General features: G+C 38.8%; 2 protein-coding genes across 3 annotated transcripts in view; one reads left to right on the forward strand and one right to left on the reverse strand.

Annotated features, from left to right (window-relative positions):
* The window catches only part of LOC124167342 (CCAAT/enhancer-binding protein zeta), a 37,097-nt gene extending 27,345 nt beyond the window's left edge, over nucleotides 1-9,752 (forward strand). The window contains exons 10-15 of the mRNA XM_046545338.1: nucleotides 1,675-2,046; nucleotides 3,186-3,364; nucleotides 4,749-4,954; nucleotides 8,528-8,586; nucleotides 8,666-8,852; nucleotides 9,449-9,752. Of these exons, the coding sequence (XP_046401294.1) occupies nucleotides 1,675-2,046; nucleotides 3,186-3,364; nucleotides 4,749-4,954; nucleotides 8,528-8,586; nucleotides 8,666-8,852; nucleotides 9,449-9,591 (1,146 nt within the window). The 3' untranslated portion in view covers nucleotides 9,592-9,752. The remainder of the gene's footprint in view (nucleotides 1-1,674; nucleotides 2,047-3,185; nucleotides 3,365-4,748; nucleotides 4,955-8,527; nucleotides 8,587-8,665; nucleotides 8,853-9,448) is intronic.
* Nucleotides 9,753-13,375: 3,623 nt separating this feature from the next.
* LOC124167312 (thyroid receptor-interacting protein 11-like) overlaps nucleotides 13,376-23,265 on the reverse strand; it is a 124,167-nt gene continuing 114,277 nt past the window's right edge. For both annotated transcript variants that reach the window (XM_046545275.1, XM_046545276.1), the window contains 2 exons: nucleotides 17,125-17,238; nucleotides 13,376-13,838 (listed from right to left, as the gene is read on the reverse strand). In XM_046545275.1, coding sequence (XP_046401231.1) covers nucleotides 13,683-13,838; nucleotides 17,125-17,238 — 270 coding nt within the window. In that variant the 3' untranslated portion in view covers nucleotides 13,376-13,682. The remainder of the gene's footprint in view (nucleotides 13,839-17,124; nucleotides 17,239-23,265) is intronic.

A 23,265-nucleotide genomic window follows, 5' to 3' on the forward strand; every position in this document is an offset into this window, starting at 1 on the left:
CAATAAACCATCAGGAGAACATTTGTCTTTTATTGTGAACTTACCACACAATAATGGAGTTTGCCCCTTCTAAAACCGGAATAAATCATACCACAAAATTTAATTAAATACTGGTGGTAGCTCATTCATTTATAAATGCAATGCCAAATAATTTAAAGTGTAAAATATAATTTTTGCTTGCAGTATCAAGTGAAATAACTCTTTCTCCTAAATGACAAGTCTGAGATACTTTTGAATTGCTTTGTTGCCTTTGTCTTGATTTTTCTGCGAGTTCTCTTTGTGCATTTTATTGTGGAAACAGTAGTTTGCGATACAACTGAGAAGGAGATTTTTCAATACAGCAGACTCCTGATCATCCGGCTGCGTTTCATCCAGGTTGCAGATTATTCCTTCAAAGTTTTCTGCGATCTATGTGGAAAAATATAATCGGACGAAAAAGCAGCAAGATATTTGCATTTTTTAAATACAATGCTACCCCGGTCTAATTGTTTCCGTTAGAATCCCCTTCTTAAAGTGGAATTGTTTTATCTGCTTGCTGAAACGTATTGTTTCATGTTTACTTGGATGTTTGATCTAGCATTGTAGATGACAATCAGTGGTGGAAAAAAAACTTCAGATTAATTTTAGAAGATTCTTCAATGGTTAATTATTCGTAAGTTCAGAGAAATGTTACTTACGGTCTCCGATTGTATATTTCGTACAGCAAATGCGCTATTATTGCCGTGGTGTCACATGCGGTTAAATACAGCCCAAGGGGACCGGAGATTACGTTGCACTCAGGCATGTTTACGCCGTTGCCAGTGAAGGCCAAACTGCATGGGAATGGAATAGTAGAAGTGAAAGCAGCGGAGGAAGTGGAAGTAGAGATGGCATGAGTCATAGCCACGCACTCCCCTGGGTAGAGAATTTGCCTTAAGCCCTGGTTTTCTATAACCGCTACTGCGCAATGGTGCAATTTCATGCCCTTTGTGCGCCTTCACAAGTGTTCCGTATTCCACTTTTCCAAACATTGCGGTGCGGGATCGGGCTTAGTGGTTACGGATCCGCGTCACTCAGCAGTTGCATCCTGGGCAACTTGTGCGAGACGCGACTACTCGGCATAGTGCCAGTCAGAGTAGTTTCCGACATCGCACTGTGGTTTTGAAGCATTCGTTGAAACCACTTTTGCCACGGGTGCGTGGTTTTCGGAAACCACGTATTTCATGTTTCAGTAGGAATATGTGTGCAAACACATTATCACCGCAAAAAAGATTGTGGTTGGGAAGAGAAAGCTCTTAATGCTTCTGGAAAGCAATCTATAATAATAGGCAATGTCCGTAATCAATAATAGATTGTTTGATTAACGCAAATTATGAAAATTACAGGAAATGAAAGTGAAGTTTGGATTATCCGTGTTCCGCGATTATTCGTGCCGCCTCTCTCTCTCTCTCCATCATGAGGACAATCGCGAGAGTGCTGTATTTTGCTCGAGTACTGCCAGGCAGTGATGCAGCAGATGGTGGTCTTTTTGGCATGGCATTGCCTTCCTTTCCTTCCAGGAAACCACTCATGGTTGATGTTTCCATCCACCACACTGACCATGAGTCCTATCCTGCATCCCTCTCATCTCAAGAAGATTTGTTACACTTTCACTGTCAATAACACTGGTAAATGTCAATACGTATTTATTTTTAGGTGGAGGTAAAAGTGGGGAGGAGCGAGCAGCCATTGGAGGGCGAAGAGGATTGGGGAAGGAGGAAGAAGCAAGTGAGTGAGTCGTCGTGGGTGCATCGCAGGTGCAGGAGTGAATTGATTGAGGGGCGGAGGCCGGCAGGAGGGGGTCAGAATGGCTACGATGCGCACCAGCGCAACCCACGCTTTGCTCTCCCTCCCACGGGGGGCACGTATTCGGAGCTAGTCCAGCTGAGCAACCACTTCCACCCAACGGTGGCGCTCTTTGCTCAGATGATCTCTCGGGGTGAGAGCATTGAGTACACGGGGGACCCCTTGCAGGACTTCGCGCTGCTCCGCTTCCTCAACAGATTTGCATTCAAGAATCCCAAAAAGGTATCTCTCTCATATTCAGTGTCTCTCAACCTCTTTGTTCCAACCTCCATCATCTCTTTGCAGCTTGCCTGCCTCACTGGATTGATTCCGTGGCGTGATGAAGTCTGATATGAGCCACATGGTCTTGTTCCCTTTGTTTGTTGGGGGCTCTTTTTTTTTTTGACCCATTTCAATTGTGGCTTCGACTTTCCATCGTGTCAGTGCTTCTGTTGCTTTTGTGAAACTTCCTTGCCTACCACCAATCAACATGGCAACATTGCAGTCATGCTCTAAGCATACAGAAAATTTTTAAGGTAACCTCACATTTTGAAGTCATTGGCCCGGTCCCGGACCTTTCCAATGAGCAATGCACGTAAATCGATACATTATATGCCCGTAACAAAGAGATATTTACTGCTATTTCAATTGAATTCCTACAATGCATTTTATTTCATAAGTCTTAAGTCTTAATATGTGCTATTTCAAGCAAAATTACGGCATAAAAATGCCAATTAATGTCAACTTAAATTATTGTACACTATGAATAATATTGACTAGGCACTCAGGAAAATTATGGAATAGTTTAAAAATATGCAATCCACAGGCATCAATGTTGGCATTTCTTTAGTTTTAGACCATAACTAAAGTAAGAAATAATGTGCAGCAGCATGGACGTCAGACAAACAATCATTCCAATTGATATCCACAGTATTTGATGGTAGCGCATTTCTTCAAATATAGTCCCCCCCCCCTAATTTTGTGGCTTCAGTGTTGGGAAATAATTTTTAAAATGCATAGGAATATGCCTTTACTTTTATCACAGCCATTTTTGGAAAAAAGGGAGGACTATTATCAGATATATACAGTAAGTGATAAAAATCATTGCAATAGGAAAGGGTTTCAAGTTAAATAAAGCAAGATTGAGAAAAATACTCCACTTGCATCATGAAGCACTCGGAACACTATTGTCCCTGCAAAGATGCAACCCACATATCACATCTATACAACAAAACCCCGTCCAGCGAAGTCATTGTTTTTCCAGTCCGGAAAAATTCGTCACTCACACGCATGCATGTCCCCAGTCTTGAAACGAGAGCTGAAATCTGCCCTGATAATCCTTTTTGACCCCAAGTATTATTGTTTTCTTGATGTGTGTGCAGGCAGGCAGCAGAAATCAGGGTGAGGAGAGTGCAGATGCAGTGCAGAGAATAGATGTAAGTGTCTTCTCCAGGAAGAGGGATTACGCTCCGCAAGGCGTGAGGTCGTTACCACTCACTTGTGGCTCTTACCTCACTGAGAAGGAAGAGAACATCCCGGTGGAGGAGAGGTTTCTGTACAAGTATGTTATGTTATCACATCTCTTGCATGAATATTCATTGCATTGGTCTCATGTTTGAAGCTTCTTTTTTAATCCATGGATTTGATATTTAATTCAGTTAATTTTTATGTTTGCTTTAATACAGAGGACCAAAAATTTAGTTCAGTGGAGTCCGGTAAAATTAGTCTTAAGAGTTGGTAAATAGCCTTATCAGTTTATGACATATTTTTGTGTTGATATCTATCATCGTCCTTCATTCAATAAAATGTGTTGCTAGTTCAGAAAATAGCTTAAAAGGCTTAATATCCTCAGCAACAGTCGCTTTCTATTTTCTGCCAATGTAATGCTCACCATTGAACAAAAAATTAAACGAAAAACAAAAGTGAAAACTCCAAGCCAGTTCTCGAGGGCAGGCATCGCAGCTCATTAAACAATCAGTTCATTCTCTTCACTCTTGAGGTATTCCAGTGAGCAATGAAAGCCCTTTATGTCCATGGAAGTGTTCATAGGTTTACAGCATCTAAATCTAATGGGTTGGATGGCATGTAAACCTGTGATGGGAAAATTTTCATCGCCAGTCTCTATTCAAAGGTCCATTGAAAACGGATCATACATGTAGGCTGAAAATGGAAAAATACTGTAGTAATACGCCACTGAGGCCGGCAGGGTAAATTTTTTCCACACTTCCTTCCTTCACTCCTATAATAGGAAAATGACTTTTTCTTTCCATTCCCTAATGTCACTTTGGCAACGTCTGCTGCAAATGAATATCCATAACATAATGGTAATCAGTATTTTTCCTTTATCAGATTAAAAGGAAGCAACTTTTGAGTTTTTTTATGATTCAATTTCAGAAAAGGTGATATTTTTGATACCTCAATGGCCACTATTAATCTCTTAATATCACATTGCCATATGTAACAGAGATATCAGCAATTGTACATAATGTTGTGTAGAAGATATCCCTTGTAAGTGTATTTTTATGTTAAAAATTCCTTAAGCCATATCAATTCCTACTTCCATGCTGTTTTAAGGCCATTTTACATGGGGCACGTGCTTGCACAATCTGACGTACGTATGAAGGTGCAGTCAAAATTGCGTCGTGTAAAGCGGTGAATTGCTAGAACATATGCTAGAATGCATGGACGTGAGATAGCAAAATAGCCCCTGCTCTAATTTCGTTCATGCATTCGTGCGATTCCAAACCATTTTAGAAATTAATGCAGCTCTAACTTGCGCAATTCCGTTCCCCATGTAAAGATGCATGCGCATCGGAAGGCAAGAAATCAAGATGATGTGAAACTCGTTCCCCAATCATTTTTCATTTTTGTATTCATCAGTATTGTCTTTTCCATTGGGAATTATATGTGAAAGATGATGAGGTGAGATTATGTTGCGCTTACAGCTACATGCGCACGAGGAGGAGCATGAAGGCTGATGACAAAGGGGAAGCGGAGAGGGAAAGTGACAACGACAGTGTCAACAGCGATGAGTTTGAAGAGGTGATGAATGAGTTCATTAGTGGTGGAAAGAAGAAGGAGTCGACGAGCGTTGAAGAAGACATTGAAGAGGATGTGGACTTTGCTGATGGCATTGACTTTGATGAGCAAGGTATGTGAGGCATTTTTTAGTGGCATTTAGCATTTTTTTTTTTTTTTAATCCTATCGAGTGGTGTTGCAGACGTATGCCTGGACTTTCGACAGTTATCAAAATTTCCACCGTCAATACTAAAAATGTACATGGCATTTTTTTAGCTAAAGTTGCACATGTATGGTGCTCGGAGATAAGTAGGTATTCCCTTGTAGTCTTAACCTTATGATGCTTACTAGGGATGGTCGAATTGGATACCATGAATCCAAATATTCACGGATTACGCCCTTATACTTTTGATCCAAATTCGTCGAAGAAATGGAATCTGAAATTTTAAATCAATGCTTTCGTGAATGCAATGTCCCATAAGAGGGAGTAGAAAGAGTTCTGATCATGTCTTCGCTTACGCCGTTGCACTACGATGCTGGTCCTACTCACGAACAATTTTGTTTAAAAGCTCTCGTAGGAATATTGCAATAGAATTTAATCCGTGGATAATTTTAAGGCAAATCACAACAGGTACATAGTGTGAATCTTCCCAAGAGATTGAACAACAATCGGGGGAATCTCAGTGCCATAGGATAATAACGACGTCCAAAGTAACTACGTTATAGATTTCACCAAAGCACTTTCGGCCCATGCCTCTGACTATTTTTCCTCTCGGAGGCCACACAGACAATAAATCATTATCTTCAAAGGAAAATATCAAGTTATGTGGGGACAATGGAGACGTGTTTCGTGTCTTACCCCATCTCACCCTCTGACCTCTTTCATTCTCCCAGCTTCAATTCTCCCAATCCCAAACCGCTGGAGGCCAAATGCAAATGTGACTCACCTGCTCAGCCCAAAGATGTCTCGGTAGCTTTCAGCAATTGTATGACATGCACGAGGTTAAAAAAAGAATTAGACGTAACGTGACGCATATCTTACAGCATTTAAGTTTTTTAAGCTCTAAATGATTGACACAAAGCTTGGATCCAAATTTGTTGAAGAAATCTAATCTGAAATTTTAAATCAATGCTTTTGTGAATTCAAGGTACCATAATAGGGAGTGGAAAGAGTTCCAATGCTCTCGTTGCATACATCGTTGCACTACGATGCTTGTCCTACTCACGAACAATTTTGTTTAAAAGCTCTTGTATCAGTATTGCAATAGAGTTTCAGGAATGGAAAATTTTAAGGCAAAACATGACAGGCACATACCATGAACCTTCCCAAGAGAATAAACAGTAACCAGGGGAATCTCAGTAGGATAGTAACCACGTCATAGATTTCACGGAACCACCCTCGCCCCCCCATCAGCCCATGCCTCTGACGTTTTCTTCCTCTCCGAAACCCCACAGACCATAATCACTTGCCTCAAAGGGAAATGTCAAGTTACACGGGAACAATGGAAACGTATTTCGTCCCTACCCCGTCTCACCAACTGACCTTATTCGATCTACTAGCTTCAATTCTCCCAGTTTCTGGAGGCCAAATGCTAGGTGAGCTCAAAGATATCTCGAAAGCTTTCAGCAATTGTGTGACATGCACAAGGTTCAAAAAAGAATGAGACGTAACGCAACACATATCTGACAGCATTTAAGTATTTTAAGTTCCAATTTATTGACACGAAGCTTTATAGTTGCAACATGGCTACTAATATTCAACATAGTCCAAAGAGCACAATATCAGAAAAAACAAGCATGAGCGCATTCAAACAACATGAGACGTACTGTAAACTTCAGCCAAAGCTAACTGCATATATCACATTACTGCGCATTCACTCCTTCGCTTTGAAGGTAACAATTTCAATGCAAGATCGGACGTGTTCTTCCCTTGCTCCTTCACTCGTAGCCTAGTTGCTCGAAAGACGGAGGGAGTGCGCTCCTTCCCCTCTACCTCTCCTTCAGCGCTCTTCACTTACAAGCATTTCCTATTTCTTCTATCTGCCGTTTAGTCCAACAATGCACACACTTGTTTGAATTTTTTAAACCATAGGTATTGACAACATCGTAATTTTCAATTGCAATAATCCTCATAATAGCATCTGAAGATGATTTTTGAAAAATCAGTCCCTTAGCATAATGGAAATTGCTGTGCAAAACAGGTGTTGACTTTTAACCAGGTATTGTCATTCAAAAAAATTCGTTTCTCTACATTTGATTTGCGATTACTATTTGCAGTATAAATGCCTTGGGATGTCCACTCGTAGCAGTAAATGTAGCGTGCCTTCCATAGCAAAAAACCCCACATGATCTTTTTCATGTTCAGCTCTGAGGTACCGATGTGATGACATGATGCTTACGAGAAAGAAACGCAAACAGGAGCATTTTAAAAATACATCACCAAGGGAGAAACTCCCCTGCCTCCTGCTTGTTTTTGACCTTGGTTTTTAGATGACCGACTCTCACTGTAAACAGAGGCCACCAAGTTTCCCTTGGACTTACGACAGGGGAGGGGGGAAGATAAGAAGTTCATGTAAGAGAGACACCTCCATTTTGGTTGCAATTTCTGGGAAAAAAGGTGCATCTCTAACACGCGCTTGTACAGTACTTCCTATCAGAGGATGTGATAATCACCGATAAGTTTATGTTAGCACTCTTGAAAATGATATGGAATTTGCCACATGTGCACATTGAAAAATGTGAAGGTAAAAATTATTGATGTTGGAGTTGTCGGGTTGTGAGAATGTTTTGCCTTCCACTCACAGCTGGTCTCATCAAGGCTACTTTCACGACTCCTCAACCTTTGCGATTTATGGATGAAGAACTTTTTCCAATGTTTTGAATCATTTTTAATGACCTTTAATCATAAATTTTATGAATTTAATTGGGTTTTTCTCATTAATTTGCCCTTTACTCAACAATCCATGATTTCTGCCCTCACCAACTCATGTTCTGAAAAAACTTATTTCCGTGTTGCATTGTTGCCTACATCCAAGTAACTTGATTTGTTCACTGGAAATATTATTAATTCGGAATGGGTTGGGTTCGGAGGATTCCACCTTATCTTCTACTGTATTTCAGTTTTTATCTGGAATAGTATGGAATGACACAAGCACATTCCATCAGCTGAATCAGTACATATCCATTTAAGTCCCAACTTAATTCCAAGTACGTTACATATATGATGACCTCCCTCTAGAGGAATTAATAAAAGTGGAGAAGGTTGTCATATGAAGTCACTAGATTCCTTGGATGAGTGGGTATCATATTGGATAACTTGTAAATGATATTGCCAATATATTTTCTTTAGTCGACAATAGTAATAACAAGAACAGGGCGCTAACAACTTGTACGCCTACAACTTTTTAATTTATCGGATTCCTTTATTCTGTGTAAATTATTCAAGCATTTGGTAAAAAATCAGGATTGTGTTTGAGTGGCCGTTATGGGGAAGGGGTGGAACTAAGAGGAAGGCTTCATTATGAGCAGCGAGTTCTGAATTAGTGGGCTCCAAAGTACTTTGTGACATTCATAGATGATGAAATAATATTTGCGTGACATCACCAAAGTGCCGAGTGCAGCTCCATGAATGTTCTCAGTTATGAATTATTACGCCATTTCTATGTTTTTACGATAAAATAATTGTTTTCTTTCCTACTCCTTTAGATGGTGATGGCGATGATGGTGACATTGAGCCCAGAAGCACGAAGAGGAGCAAAAAGAAGGTGAGAGGAGTATTTACGAGTGCTGTGGGTGCAATTGTGAGTGTAATGGTGTGATTTGCATTTTGAAATTGCTCGGCAGGTGCTGACAAAAAAGAGGAAGGCAGTTGAAGTGGAGGAGAGCAGTGGCAGCGAGAGTGAGGCAGGAGATGATGACATCACAAAGGTGTTTGCCTCGGCTGAGGAATTCTCGGAAATGCTGCAAGACACTGGCTCGAGTGGACTGCACATGGGAGGATCCTCTGGAGTGTCAAACCAGGACAACTCTGGTAAGATTGGCACCGCATTGTGCAGCATCTGTGCTTGCACATTGATGGAATCTATTGAAACCTTAATCTTGAATACAGATGCAATCAAATCCAGTATATTTATTTAAGGATTGTGTGTATTCAGCCTCCTTATCCTAATTTTAGAAGAATATTTTAATATCTTCTCATATAGTGCATATTTTCACTTCTTTACATCCTTTTAAAATATCTGCTTGATCTGCTTCAATGGCTACTTCTACTAATGGTTCAAAATTTTCAAATATCCCTCTTCCACCCTTTATTGCAGTTTGTTTTTTGTCAAAAATTGTACTCTCATGGTTCATAACACCATTATTGATTGAAATACTATTTCACCCTCTGATAGCAAGATCTAGTATTTCCTTTTCTTATGAAGTGGCCTTTATTATCAGTTAAATCATGATGCTTATTCAATAAAATTGATAGCAGTTTGATGGTGTGGGCTTTATTATTGCTAAAAGAGATGACGATGCAGAAAGTCAAGGATATCCTCCCATGTCTCCATGGACTCTGTCCTTCCTCCTTTGTGTGCAAAGTGTATGTATAGGAGATAACGGGTGGCATGTTCTCTGTTGCAGCTCTGAAGCAGTTGCAATGGGAGGAGTCGAGGGATAAATGGATAAAAGGGGTGGACAGATTTGCCAAAAGGTCGAGGGGTCGTGGAGGGAGCTCATTTGGCAAGAAGCGGAAATTTGCCAAGGCAAAACTCAAGAGGAAATGAATGTCACTGAACTGTGTCCATATGTTTTGTAACATTTTTAAAGCACAGGTTGAATACAGTGGTCAAATACTTGATGTATGTAAATGTTCTATTGTTTTCTTATAATGTTTTGTAAATCTTGTATCATGTTGAGAATCCATTGAAAAATCGAGTGACAAGTGCATGGTTTCGTATTTATTTATTTTGCATCTTCCGAAGAAATCATCATATTTTTTTTTTTACTTTTGACATAATAAGGGGAGTTGAGAGATAACAGCTCCCTTTGGCTTGTCAGGGATATGCCCTAACTTCAAGAATTATTGTTTGTGTGTTTAAATGCGATGGTGGTTGGCGTAACATGGTGAAACTCCTTCATGATGCACAAAGGTTAAGAAAAGACTTAGCTGTTTCACAAAACAAAATATATTTGCAACCGGTTTCGAAACCGGTCGCAAATATATTTTATTATTTTATTTTGTGAAACAGGGAAGTCTTTTCTTAACCTTTGTGCATCGTTTGTGTGTTTGCTTGGGTGGGAGTGGAGGAGTGGGGCCTCCAAACATTAAGACCCCCACTTGCTAAATAGGACCTTTAGGGGCCTGATTCAAATGGAACTCTGTTCAAAGTAAGTCATTCATTTTTCCTAAGTGCTTTTTATAAAACAAGGCAATTTAGCAACTATTTTAAATGATAATTCAATATGTATAATATTTAGTGGGTTTTTCCAATGAATTTGCTATGTAATTTAAAATATCCTCTCATTTATCACTTATTTAGGGTAAAGATAGTGATATACTTACTGGCACTCTTGTACTGATATTATGCTCTTGTGACAAATTCAGAATTACCAATTAATAGCTATTTGAGATGGTATATGAAGTAGCCGTGGAAGCGTAAAGCACCTTGCCCTATGAAGCCTGTTAAAAGTCTGCTAAGTGGGGAAGGAGAGGTGTGTGATGTGGTGGGGAATACGTCCGTGTGCACTCGGTGCGTGAGGTACAAATCCTGGTCAAGGCACGTGATTTTTCCTCTCTTGCAGAATTTACTGACATAATGTCATGTTCGTTGATATCACCCCTTTTCATTAAATTGCTCCACAGAGATGAAACTTATGTACGTATTGAGTTAGGAAATAGGACTTAGTGTCTCAATCTGTTATACTCTGCCATCATTCAGAGCCTCTGATTATATTCAATACAAAATATTGCTCTTGGGGAAATGTGTTTGTTCGTTCATTTTATTCCTGGTATTTAAATAAATAAAAGATCGTAGCACTTTTCCACAAGATTTTTTAATGTGTGCAACACGTTTCGGCTCACTGAGCCATCATCTGGCACAAGACATTGCAAAGCATTTGAAAATCTCCTTTATACCCTTGAGAAAGGGGGTGGGAACGGGCATACAGAGTAGATGTCAAATCCTCCCCAACCCCACTCCCCTTTCTCAAGGGTATAAAGGAGATTTTCAAATGTTTTGAGGTGTCTTGTTCCAGATGATGGCTCAGTGAGCCGAAACGTGTTGTTCCCATTAAAAAATCTTGTGGAAAAGTGCTACGATATTTTATTCATTTAAATACGTCTAAATTCCTCCAATTGAAGCCTGAATCTGTTGAACTTATTCCTGGTATTTTACAGGAAAGGCATCCGTATGAAATATCAGTATTAAAACGGAAATTTTCTATTCAATTGTTTCCTTAGACACTCCATATTTCAAAAGTATTATATGACGTGCTAACCCTAGAACTACGGACGGACTGGGTCAGATGGACCAATACAGCTTGTACTTGGGAGAATAAATAATTTTGTCAAAAATGGACTAAATTGATTTGGATGCCGTGTCTTTTCCAATATTTAAGTCCTCAATGACGTGGCAAGAAATTACGAGAATGGGTTCAATATATTCTTTATTATACTACAAAGTTACATAGTGGACGGACTGGGTCCATATAGCCCCGTAATCACCCAGTTTTATATGTGAGACTGCTTATTTAGCATCTGTGGTGCTTTTGTGGTGGTCAGTATAGGAGTGTAATATGTATTTTGCGCCAGATCCTCCCTCAATCTCACATGCTGTGCAGAATTTTGATGCATGTACTTGATCAAGCTTTGTGGAATGAAGAGTTTGACACTGAAATAATACAAGTTTTTGGGATTGCTAATATTGATTGGTGTTTATTAGTGATGGGTCGATTCTAAAATGTCAACAATTCTGATTCTACCGATGGCGATTCCATCGATTCTGATGCCATAGGCTCCAAGAAAATATCACTTAATTCCAGGCAACAAGACAACCAGTCAAAAAATTATTACTCTGTGAAAGAATCAGTTGACAAAAGCATCTTTCATTTCATCACTGTTTAATTAAAATATAATAGCTTAATTTCTAAACAGAACATACTACCTGAAAAGTGGTGTTACCTCATAGGTATTACTTCAGCACTCATGTTTAAATATAAAATAAAAGTATCTCCTTTAATATCTATATTTTAATGTAAATATCTTATCATTATCAGTAATGTCTCACAAATTTAGTCTCCTTTTACAGATTTTAAATTTTTGCTCAGATAGCAAAGCATCCTCACTCAGTCAGGATAAAGCCTGTTGGGTTTTACAACACATATTTTTCCTGCCCAACTAAAAAGTCTTTCAATGAACACAGTGGATGGTGGTATGGCAAGAAACTTTTTCGCTACTACTTTAAGCCTTGGGTAGGAGATGCAAGTCTTCCAGTATTTCCCAGGGAAGGAATTTGGTGGTGCATTCATCTCTGATAAATAAGCTTCAGCTTCAACTGTGTATGCTACGGTGACTTTGGGTACTTTTCCAAATGCATCACTGTATCTTGGCCATATACCTGTCACAAGCTCCCCAGTCTGCATTCGCTCCTCCGGAAGTGGTGTGCCACTTAGAATCTATAATGTAATGTGTTTTGTTATTATGATTACGTGGCACAAAAATTCAAATGACAGTTGGAAATGTGGTCGTGTGGTTTTAAGTACTACTGGAATCGGAATCGATTTTTCACCTTGGCAAGTACTCATTTTCGATTCTAGTTCTTGGCCGAGAATTGAGGAATCGAACAGACCGAAAACTAAAGTTTACAAGCCCAAAAATGAAAAGGTTTCAAAACTGTGTTAAAAAAAAAATTATTCTATGAATTCAGATTGAAAATTGTGTTAAAATTTTCTTGGAAATGCCACTGGGTGTAATTCTATTCATGATAACCCTTGAATTTCCCCAAAGATGACCATCACCACGGCAGGCATGCAGATGCGAAGGAGGGACACTCAGCAAAGAAGGTGCCCAAGCTAAACTATGCCGGATGCCATGGAAAAATCATCCTTGGCTAACCATTATTAAAGCTCTCAGCATCTTAAAACGAATACAACATTGCCATTATGTTTCACAACAGCTTCGGAGAGATTGAAAATATAAAATATATCTTGCTATTACACCAACTTCATTATAAGCATGACTCCTTTCAGTACACATTCATTGAAAGTGAAATTTTTTTGTATGGGGAAAAGACCTTTTCAACTGCGAATGGCTTTTACTCCATCAAAAGCGGGACTTAGCTAAAATTATGCTCCACTGTACCACAAAATGCTTACTAGCTTGTTATGGATTATATTTTCATAATGCCATTCATTTAGTCAATTATTATTTAAGAAAGATTCTTTTTTATTATAATTTAAGAAAGTGCTTTGCATTTTCGAATATTGTCACTCCTATTCATCAAGTCCTACAAAAATTGAGCTCTCGTCTCTTACTTCAATTTGGCAAAAAAGAACGTAAGCAAAAAGGAATAAGATCATTGAGTTCACCTTTATTTTATTTTATTTATAATTCACTCTGATTGTGCCCTTTAAGGTATGTACAATAATCATGTATAGATATATCATTTTTTTTAAATAAGCACCATAGAGCTCACCTGCATATGCACCCTGGAAAAAAGAATCCCAAACAACTGAGGACGTAAACACCATTCAGATCAGTGGCTCATCAATCACAAACCCACATTTCACCAACCATCTGACTCGGTAATCTATTTAAAGTATTATATTCCATTTTACACATGAGCTTCAAATATTTCAGATGGAAAAATATTCCCCATCAACTGTCTTTCAAGACATCTTTTAAGATACAACTACCACTACTTCCACTGGCAACAGAGAAAGTGGGCAATGTTGGTAGCAAAGACTCGGACAACAGGAGCGGTGGAGTGGACGAAGTGGACGGCGTCCTCGAGTGGCCACCACCCACAGTTGCCTGAAACAAGAGAGAAACAGACAGCACATGAGAAAAATCTTGCTTACAACAAATCACTAGCTCATCACTGACCTTAGGCTGAGTTGCCTACGTCTACCGAGTCAATGCGAAAGACCCTGCTAAGTGCCTACCTAGGTGAATTATCTTGAGGTCGTTAATGTCTGTTTGAGCCTGGAGAAAAGAGATGATGATGGGCGAGAGGCATTTGATGGAGACTGAGCATGGTGAAGAGCGGCATTTTGAAGAGTCATCAGGAGATAGGAAAAACATGCTAGTTTCAGATGAAACCACTCTCGCAATTAGGTCAATCATAATACATGCTTACATAAAATGCCATAAATACATGCAAGTAGCTCTGAAATCAATCATTTTTTTCTCTTTTTTAGAACCCACAAAAACATCATGGCAAATGAAATCTCTCTTTCCGACTTCTCCCTTGTTTGATTACTCAAGGAAGAGAAGATGTGAGTCGATCCGCATTTGAGTTTCAGGGGAGAGGGAAGTAGTTTGCAAGAAGAACAAGGCATGAGCAGCCCTTGAGACCCAACTGCTGCGACTACAGCAAAAACCTAATTAACTGGAATGGTAGTGAGATACTGTCCTCTTTCAATTGAACTCAAGTTTTCCTCAACAGCAACAAAAGAGATGATCACTCCATACATGTCATTTGTGCACATGTTTTGGTTGAAATTTTGCGAGAAAAGAGCTTTGTCCCCATAAACATACTGGGAGATTCCACATCTCAAGCAAGATTGAGTGCGCACATCTTCAAACCAATCAGAAAGAGATGAGCAATGATCAGGATGACAAACGTGACACACATGCGACCAACCATCGTTTCTAATAATATGTGAGCCCCACTTAGCTAATCTGGTTGGGTCGGTAAAAATTTGGAAGGTTGGCACATGAGGTAACCTGCATCCCTCACCAGTACGCCACCAAGAGCTGACGAGGACGGACGTGGGGGCGAAATATGTATTGTTGGAAGAGTAATCAACAGGATCGCAGACTTTACATTACACAAGTTGGTGTCGCTGAAATTTTGTTTGATTATATACAGCTATTAGGCCTATTGGAATATCTGTATAAATATTTCTGTTACTCCGGAGACTTCGCGAAATGCTAAATGTTAGTATCATTGTGATTCACAACTGTAGTATGAGTAGTACATGGTGTAATTTTCTATATCTATCGACCCTCAGTTATTCATTTTTATATTTCCATCTTCCCAATGCTTATGGACTTAATACGTTGAAAATAACCTCGAAAGCGTAGCTCCTTTGAACTTTTTCAATACTTAAGTACAAGTTGTGTCAATGCTCCACTTTACCAATCTCACCAGTAACGTAACCGTTAAATATAATCCTTTTGAAGATTTGAACAGTTTTTGACAGCGACTATTTGAGTTTCTTACCTTATAAAAGAAAATATTGTGGAATTTTTGGACATTTATCAACTTATAGACATAATACTCGGAATCATGTGACACCATCATATCTCCTTACCCACCACAACCTGCTTAAAGAATTCAAGCGCCAACATACTCGTTTTACATAAATATCACTGCGCGTGATTGCATTCAGCGATCACGCCACTGTATGTGTCCCACAGCAGCTGCATATCGGCCAACTTGCGCGAGACTCAACTACGCTGAGTGGTGCCTGACAGTGTAGTTTCCGATGTTGTGCAGTGGTTTCGAAGAATTTGTGCAAACCACTTTTCTCAATCCGTGATCTCGCAGACACGGGTGTGCAGTTTTTGGAAATTATAGTTATTACACGGAGCAATAGGAACATGAGTTTAATCATATTATCACCTCTAAAAAGATCGCGGTCGGGAAAAGACAGTTCTCAATGATTCTGGAAAGCGATCTAAAACAAAAGACAATGTGCATGGTTAATAATTTATAGTTTGATTTGCCTAAATTATGAAAATTACATGAAATTGCAGTGAAAGTTTGGATAATCCACGTTTCCTGATTATTGGCGTCGCCACTCCTCATCATTAGTCCCGATCATCTCAAGTGCACTGCAATTATGTACAATATTTTTATTTTGTGAAAGAATCGTTCTTCACATCTACATAATAGACACAGTTGACTCAGTAAATAATTAATACCTAATTTTTTTAAAGGACTAAATTTATTAAAATCATGATAATCTGCATTAACACATTTATTTCTAATTGTAAGCAGATTCATTGACTGAGAGGAAATGAGCAGAGGAAGTGACTGAATTGTATCTTTGTGTCCGTTCGACTAATTACTGTCCAATATCAGTTGATAAAAATTACTACTCATATTAACTATTATTCTCACTAAGTAACCAGATACACTGGTAGTTACAACCATTTAATAGAATAAGAAAAATAATTGGAATTCCATAGATAATCATAGTTTTTAAATTTCTAGTCCTTGATTACTAAAAATTATGGGAAGTTACATGTATGAAAGCACAAACACTATCCTAACAATGCGAACCAGTATTAGCCCTACGGACCAAGTGAAATTCTACCATTCTACCCCAAAGAAAATACATTATAGTAAAATCATGGAATAGCCTCATTAAGTTTGAAGACGAGTGACCATTATTTCAGTCATCAATGTATATGTAATTATTAAAATTCATAAGATTAATTAGAGTTAAAGACTTCATTTAACAATACATTTCTGCCTATTTCCACTCAGTGAATTGATCTGTTTAGAAATGAATGTGATAACACAGATGGTCATAAAAATTTCGATAATAACTTTTTCTTGAGTCATCTGCATAGAGTATGTTGATTTTAAGAATTCCTATTTTTTTAAATGAAACAAATATGATTCCGTCAGACTCGAACCCACCCAGAACTTCACCGCATGTACCACTCACAGAATAGACCTAATCGTCTTCAGAGCCACGTACATATCTACTAGTGAGACAGAAATGGTGCGTCCCAACGTGAACTTAAAGAGAGGGGAAAAACCTCGCCACGGAGAGTCGGAAAGAAAACAGTCCGACATGCTGTGGACCCGAGTTTCCTCAGTGCATCATTCCATCCCCTACTCAGAAATTTGCTGGGCCTTTTGCCACTGGAGTTTGACTCCAGCTTCGGTAGATCGGTTGCCTCCGAGTCCACCCACGTCGGCTCTTGGGTGTCGTGAAGGCAAAGGATGCAGGTTGCTTCATGTGCCAACCTTCCAACTTTTGACTGACCCAGCCCCATCAGTTAGGTGAGACTTGTTGCTGCCTACATATTATTGAAAAGAATAGTACATGCATACGAATGAATGACCACATTCACTTACTGGGGTTGATGAGCGTGTTGACTCTGCCCTGGATTCCGAGATCATATGCAGCTGTGGCACGGTCTTTGGGCGAGACTCGCTTTCCAGGAACCTTATAAATGCCTCCGAGAGAGACTGAAAAAGAAAGAGCATTGTTCAAGGCACTGCCCACCCGCATTATTACTCATCTTACATCTTCATGCTTTGAACAACAGTTTCGGGACACCGGGGGGAAACTAAATCTGGTCAGCAACTGTTTGATGATAGAACATTCTCCTCCTCAGCCTTGCAATCCCTCCCACAGCACAGGACAATAGTGATTCTGGTTAATACACTTTGGTTACCTCCTCTCTAGCATGTTTTTGAAGGAACAAAGCAAACCCCCAATCATAACATTAATTGGGGGTTTCCACAGCCAATATCTCAATGAGAGTTCAGTTGCATTCAGAAATCACCCAGGGCATTGATATCAAACACTGATTACGTGTGTTTCCATTTCAAATCAACCAGGCCCTGACACCCTCCGACTTGGATTTTCGCAAAACTTGCCATGGTCATACATTCTAGTATGATTAGAGATTGTGTACAATTTTACCCTCCAGTTGTTTATGAAATATGAGCAATTGAAATTTGGGCATGACCCTAAAGTGCCGCAATGTGCAATGCATGGTGATTTTTTTATTTTCATTCATAACTCCCAATCCTGTGCCATGAAAAGTCATGATTTTTTTTCTAGAGCTAAGTAGTCCATAATGATCCCACGATTTTCATTAAATATTCACTGCATGAAGTATGTACTTCAGCTGCAAAAAAGTATAGTTTACAAACAAATCTCGCTCGTACCATTTTTCATTGTCAGCATCCACAGGGAAAGGTCATGCGAATACAGACTGATGGTTCAGTTTAAAGAAACCATTAATGTATCCTTCCTTGGCTCTCACCTTCTCCGGTAGATAATATACATGCAGTTCATTTTGGGAAAATATTGCAGCATTAACACACCAAATTACTCGATCTTCTTTTGCTCCTTGGGCGGAAGAGAACAGTTGATAGCACACCCGCACATGCATGAATTGTGCGAGTAGAGAGCATTTGAAAGATAGACACCATGGCCAAACACTTACTCTGAGCAAGTCATGGAATACAATACAGCAATGCAAGAGTGGCGTTAAGTCAAAATGTGAGTGGGTATGAGATCTTGACAGTTCTCTTTGTGATTCAAAAAAAAGAGATGATTAGCAGGGCTATTCTGTAACAGATAGCGGCTCCGCTATCACGACGAAGATGCTATTTCTGGTGCAATATTACGCCCCCCCGATTCACTATCTCAAAATAGCAGCCCCTAAGCAGAATTTGGGGTCGCTTTATAGCATCGACAATAACGCCAGCATTTGGCTCGCGTTATTCCGATAGCCCCTACCAGGGGCGGAGTTTTGTACACGTCCAATCATATTTCTCGATTCTTTGCAATAAACAAATGAGACACTCCGAAAATGCAGCAGGATACTCGGCAGCCCGGGAAGAAGTTAAAAATACGATGTGGCTTGTGTTTGGAGATTTTTCTCTTTTTCTATCGGATATTTTCTAGCCTAAGTAAATAAGCGTCTATATTCAAGGGTTCATAACAGTCTTCGACGGAAGAATATCGCCAATTTTTGAGCTTAATATATCGGAATTTACAAGTATAATTGTCTTGAAGAGGACTTCGTTCGCTACGCACTATTCGTTCACCTACGCCTATAATGATTATACTCCTATGATTAGTGGTGACGAAATTATTTTTACTAGTACGTTCATCTTCAGCCACGGCTTGTTTACATCGTTTGCCTCATTGCGCGCCGTAATTCTACGGTGTCCACAAGGGTAATTATTTAATTATAAAACATTTTTGTCACTTGAAATCACATTTTAGGCAATTTTAAATGCATTCGTTAAAGAAAACAGCTGTTTTCTAGATTACGCGGATGTCATGGAAGGAATCATCGCGAGTGTTGTGATTGTGAACTCGTGTGACATACTTTACGGTTTCTAATACCAATTTCTCAAGCAATGATTATGGAAGTGTTATCATGTTTGCGTTTTGATACCATTTCCATGTTACTTCAAACAACTTAGCGTTGATATGACTCAGACTAAATATACTGTGGTACAGTGTAAATTTGTGATATGCCGACGGAGGAATGATGTTGAAATAAAATGTATGCAGTTTTATGATGAATAATTCATTAAATGTTTCCTTGTTTCGAGCAATCATTCTGTTCATTCGCCCCTTTCTTCCGTTGGAAATCACGGTAAGTACTTATTAATATATATTAGTATGCATTGTCAATTGCAGCGGTGCTGTCTGTGCTGTGTGATATAATGCTCGCAAGGGCATTTATGAAGGTAGGAGAGATATTTTCACGTTAAATCCCACTCTCTGCTGATGAGCTTGATCATAAGTACAGAAATTTTCATCGTCTGCAATGCGCGGAACTGTTTTTGACCGTCATTTGTATCTTGCTCTCGGAGCACGGAGATCTTAGATTTGTAGGTAATATCATAAAATGTAAAATTGGCTTTCGCTGACCGCTAGATAACGATGGAATAATTTAAAAAAGATATTTTAATCATTATTATGTCTAATAATAAGATATTTATAAATAACTTCATGAGTTACTCGACTTGTATTATTTGCCCTACACTAATTTTCATACCGACTGCAGATTTCACGGGGGCGATATATTACGCCCCCAAAATCGGCGTAATATAACGCGATGCAATTTGCTGAATCAAAATCGATGCCATTTGAAAGAGGGAAATAGCGGCGGCGCAATAAAGCGCCCCCAAGGTACAGAATAGCCCTGTAGGTCTGCCGTGGAGCGGGAGGGCAAACCATTACAGCAAAAGCTCCCGAGGAATGCAGAACAGGAAGAGTTAGAAGGAGCTTTGGCTTTGCCAACTTTGATTAGTGGGAACTCCTGAGAACAGGCCTATTCTTATTATATTATGCTTAAGGCTAAAGTGGAGTTTTTCAGTGACAGATTGAGAATTGATAACTTCAAGTGTTTGGAATGTTGATTAAGCTGATTTAAAGTACGAAAGCGTTATCTCCCTTCATGAACTGGGTCTTAAAGTAATATTGCTTGTCATCCCACTCAAAGAAATCCTTGGGCCCTGGCATGATAAACTCGTCACACCTTGACACATTAACTTGATAACATGCTTGAGCTAGAGTTTGCAGCATAATAATACCTTAAGCAAAGGGAAATTTTTAACATTAAAAGACATCACCCCATGGCTTAATAGCATTATTATCTTCCGTTTAAGCATTAAAATACTTATGCTACAGTGGAACCTCGATCTTTCATTCTCGCAATGATCCTTTTCCCACATTCATCATTATTCGTTCCTGGTCCCAACTGAAGTTCCATTCAGACAATGAAATTTTTTCTGCATCTATCATTCCCCAAAGTATCGTTTTCCCACTTTGATCGTTTGAAGATCGTGGTCTGTATTATTTTCCTGCATCAATCGTTCGACAAAACTCCCATCAGCCCTCACTTCCCCCCTCCTTCTCTCAGAAACCAAACATAAGGCCCAAGGCACCCTAAATCATGGCTAGTGCAAGTTTCATGATACGAAGACCATAAATCATTAGCTTCGAAAGAAAATATCAAGTTATGCGAGAGTAGAAACGTGTTTCACCCTTCCCTCTTTCTCCCCCACTGTCCTTTTTCAGCCCACCTGCTTCTAAGTTCCCAGTTTCTGGAGGTCAACTGTTGCATGAGTCACCTATTAGCCCAAAAGATGTCTAACAAAGACTTTCAGCAATTGGTATAATACTGTAATTGGATTGACATATTGGTAATGTGTAGGGACATGCAAAAGTCACAAATGTGACAACGTGACTTTTAACGTGAATTCCGGGGTTTTCCTGCGAACACGCGAATTTCGTGTTAATCGCGACTTCATCCAATTCAAGCGCGATTTTCACTGACACACAAGGGGAGACCACGAAACTTGCTCCGCCTTTTCCAATGCCGTATTTTTTATGGCCTTCGGAATGGTGAACACATCCCTGAACTAGTAGTGGTTCCGTTGAATGGGCCTTAGTTTGGCTGTAATTAATTAATTTTCATGTGGTAATAATAATAATAATAATAATATTTTATTGGTCACAGAAAAGATATGAATATACATATATAGGACCCGTCAGGAAAACATAAAAATCAAATCAAAAATACAAAGTAACTCACAATATATATATATATATACATATGTTACATTAGTTGCGAGGCATCCTCAAAGAATTCATCAATTGAATAGTAGCAATGATCTAAAAGATATTTTTTTAATTTTGCTTTGAAAAGGCCAGGTCTGATTTCGTCTTTGATTGATTTAGGTAATTTATTATAAATTTTAATACTCATATTGATAGGCCCTCTACTGAAGAGAGAAAGATTTTGTTGCCTCACCGCGAGCTCATTTCTACTTCTTGTATGATAATCATGAATATCGTTATTCAAGGTAAGGCACAACTTTTGTTTAAATTCTCTAATTAACATCACAGCATAATAAATATATATACAAGGAAGGGGAAGGATCTGTCACCTTTTGAAAAGATTACGGCAGCTAGCTTGTTTTTTAGCTTTGCATAATATTCTTACTGACCATTTTTGTAGTTTAAAAAGACGGACTGACTTAGGGGAGTGACCCCAGGCTAAAATACCATATTTTAATCTACTATAAATATGTGCATAGTAAATTGATTTAGCTGTTTCTGTATTTGTGAGCTGAATCACCCGTCTAATTAAGTAGCAGCCTGAAGCCACCGAGGATGAAATGCAATTTATATGGGTATCCCAGTTTAGATTTTCATTGATGGAGATGCCTAGAAATTTGGTATCAGTAACCCGCTTAACAGTACAATCCGAAAATTTAATATAAGGGCTGTAATCAATTTTTTTTTGAGTAGGATGGAAAAATATAAAGGAAGACTTGGATTTATTTATAGCCACTTTGTTAGATGAACACCATGTTTCCATTTTGATGACAGCATTTTGAGTGGGAGCAACAATATTGCCATCATGTTTCAGTAGATGATTTGTATCATCAGCATACATAAAAATATTTCCTTTTAATTGTGAGGGTAGATCATTGATATATAACAAAAAAAGCAGGGGCCCAAGAATGGAGCCTTGAGGAACACCCCTCAATATCTCCTGGTGAGGTGAGGTATGTTTAATCATGTTATCGGTTATAATGGTTACTGCCTGGGTTCTTTTTTCAAGAAATGACCTGATTAGATTGTTTGCAATTCCTCTCATACCAAATATATGGATTTTCCTCAAGAGAGTCTCATGGTCAACAGAATCAAAAGCCTTAGACAAATCATAAAAAATACCAACGGTATTGAGGTGATGATCAAGACCTTCAAGAACAGAGTCAATAAATTTATAAATGGCAAATTCTGCCGAAAGACCACCTATGAAACCAAACTGAGATTTGGATAAGATGTTGTTTTTTATCAGGAATGACATTATTCTTTTTGAAATGACACTTTCTAATATTTTAGAGAAAACTGAAAGTTTTGATATGGGTCGATAGTTTTCAATTGATTGAATATCACCCTTTTTGTGTAGAGGAGTTACAACTGCCATTTTTAGTTTGTCAGGGAAAATACCCGAGGAGAGAGAGGCATTGACCAAATGAGTGATAGGAGTAAGAAGATATCTTATGCAATTACCCTTTAGGAGGGAGCAGGGAACCCCATCCCACCCTGCTGAGTGTTTTGTATTAATTTTATTAATGATTGATTCTATTTCTTTCTCATTAGTAGGGTAAAGGTACATGTTATTTAGAACAGAGTTATTTTGAGGACAATTATCTGTATTGACTTGTAACATAGATGATGTTTTCAAGGGATTGAGAAAATGCGTATTGAAATTAACTGCAATCATGTCTGGGTCTGAAACAAGAATATCATTGTGTACTTTTCACACTTTTTTTTGGTACTTTTCACAAGCCGCGTATAGTTCCATAATATCGCAACTATCAACAGGCGGGTCAGGTGGGGTAGTGGTTAGCATTTAAGGCTACAAAAAAAGGATTACAAAAAAATTGATTTAAGCTGCTAATATTTTCACAAAAAATTGTATTCCAAAATGTGTCCCAGTCCTC

This window comes from Ischnura elegans, chromosome 10 (genome assembly GCF_921293095.1).
Source record: "Ischnura elegans chromosome 10, ioIscEleg1.1, whole genome shotgun sequence".
In the NCBI taxonomy this organism is placed as follows: domain Eukaryota; kingdom Metazoa; phylum Arthropoda; class Insecta; order Odonata; family Coenagrionidae; genus Ischnura; species Ischnura elegans.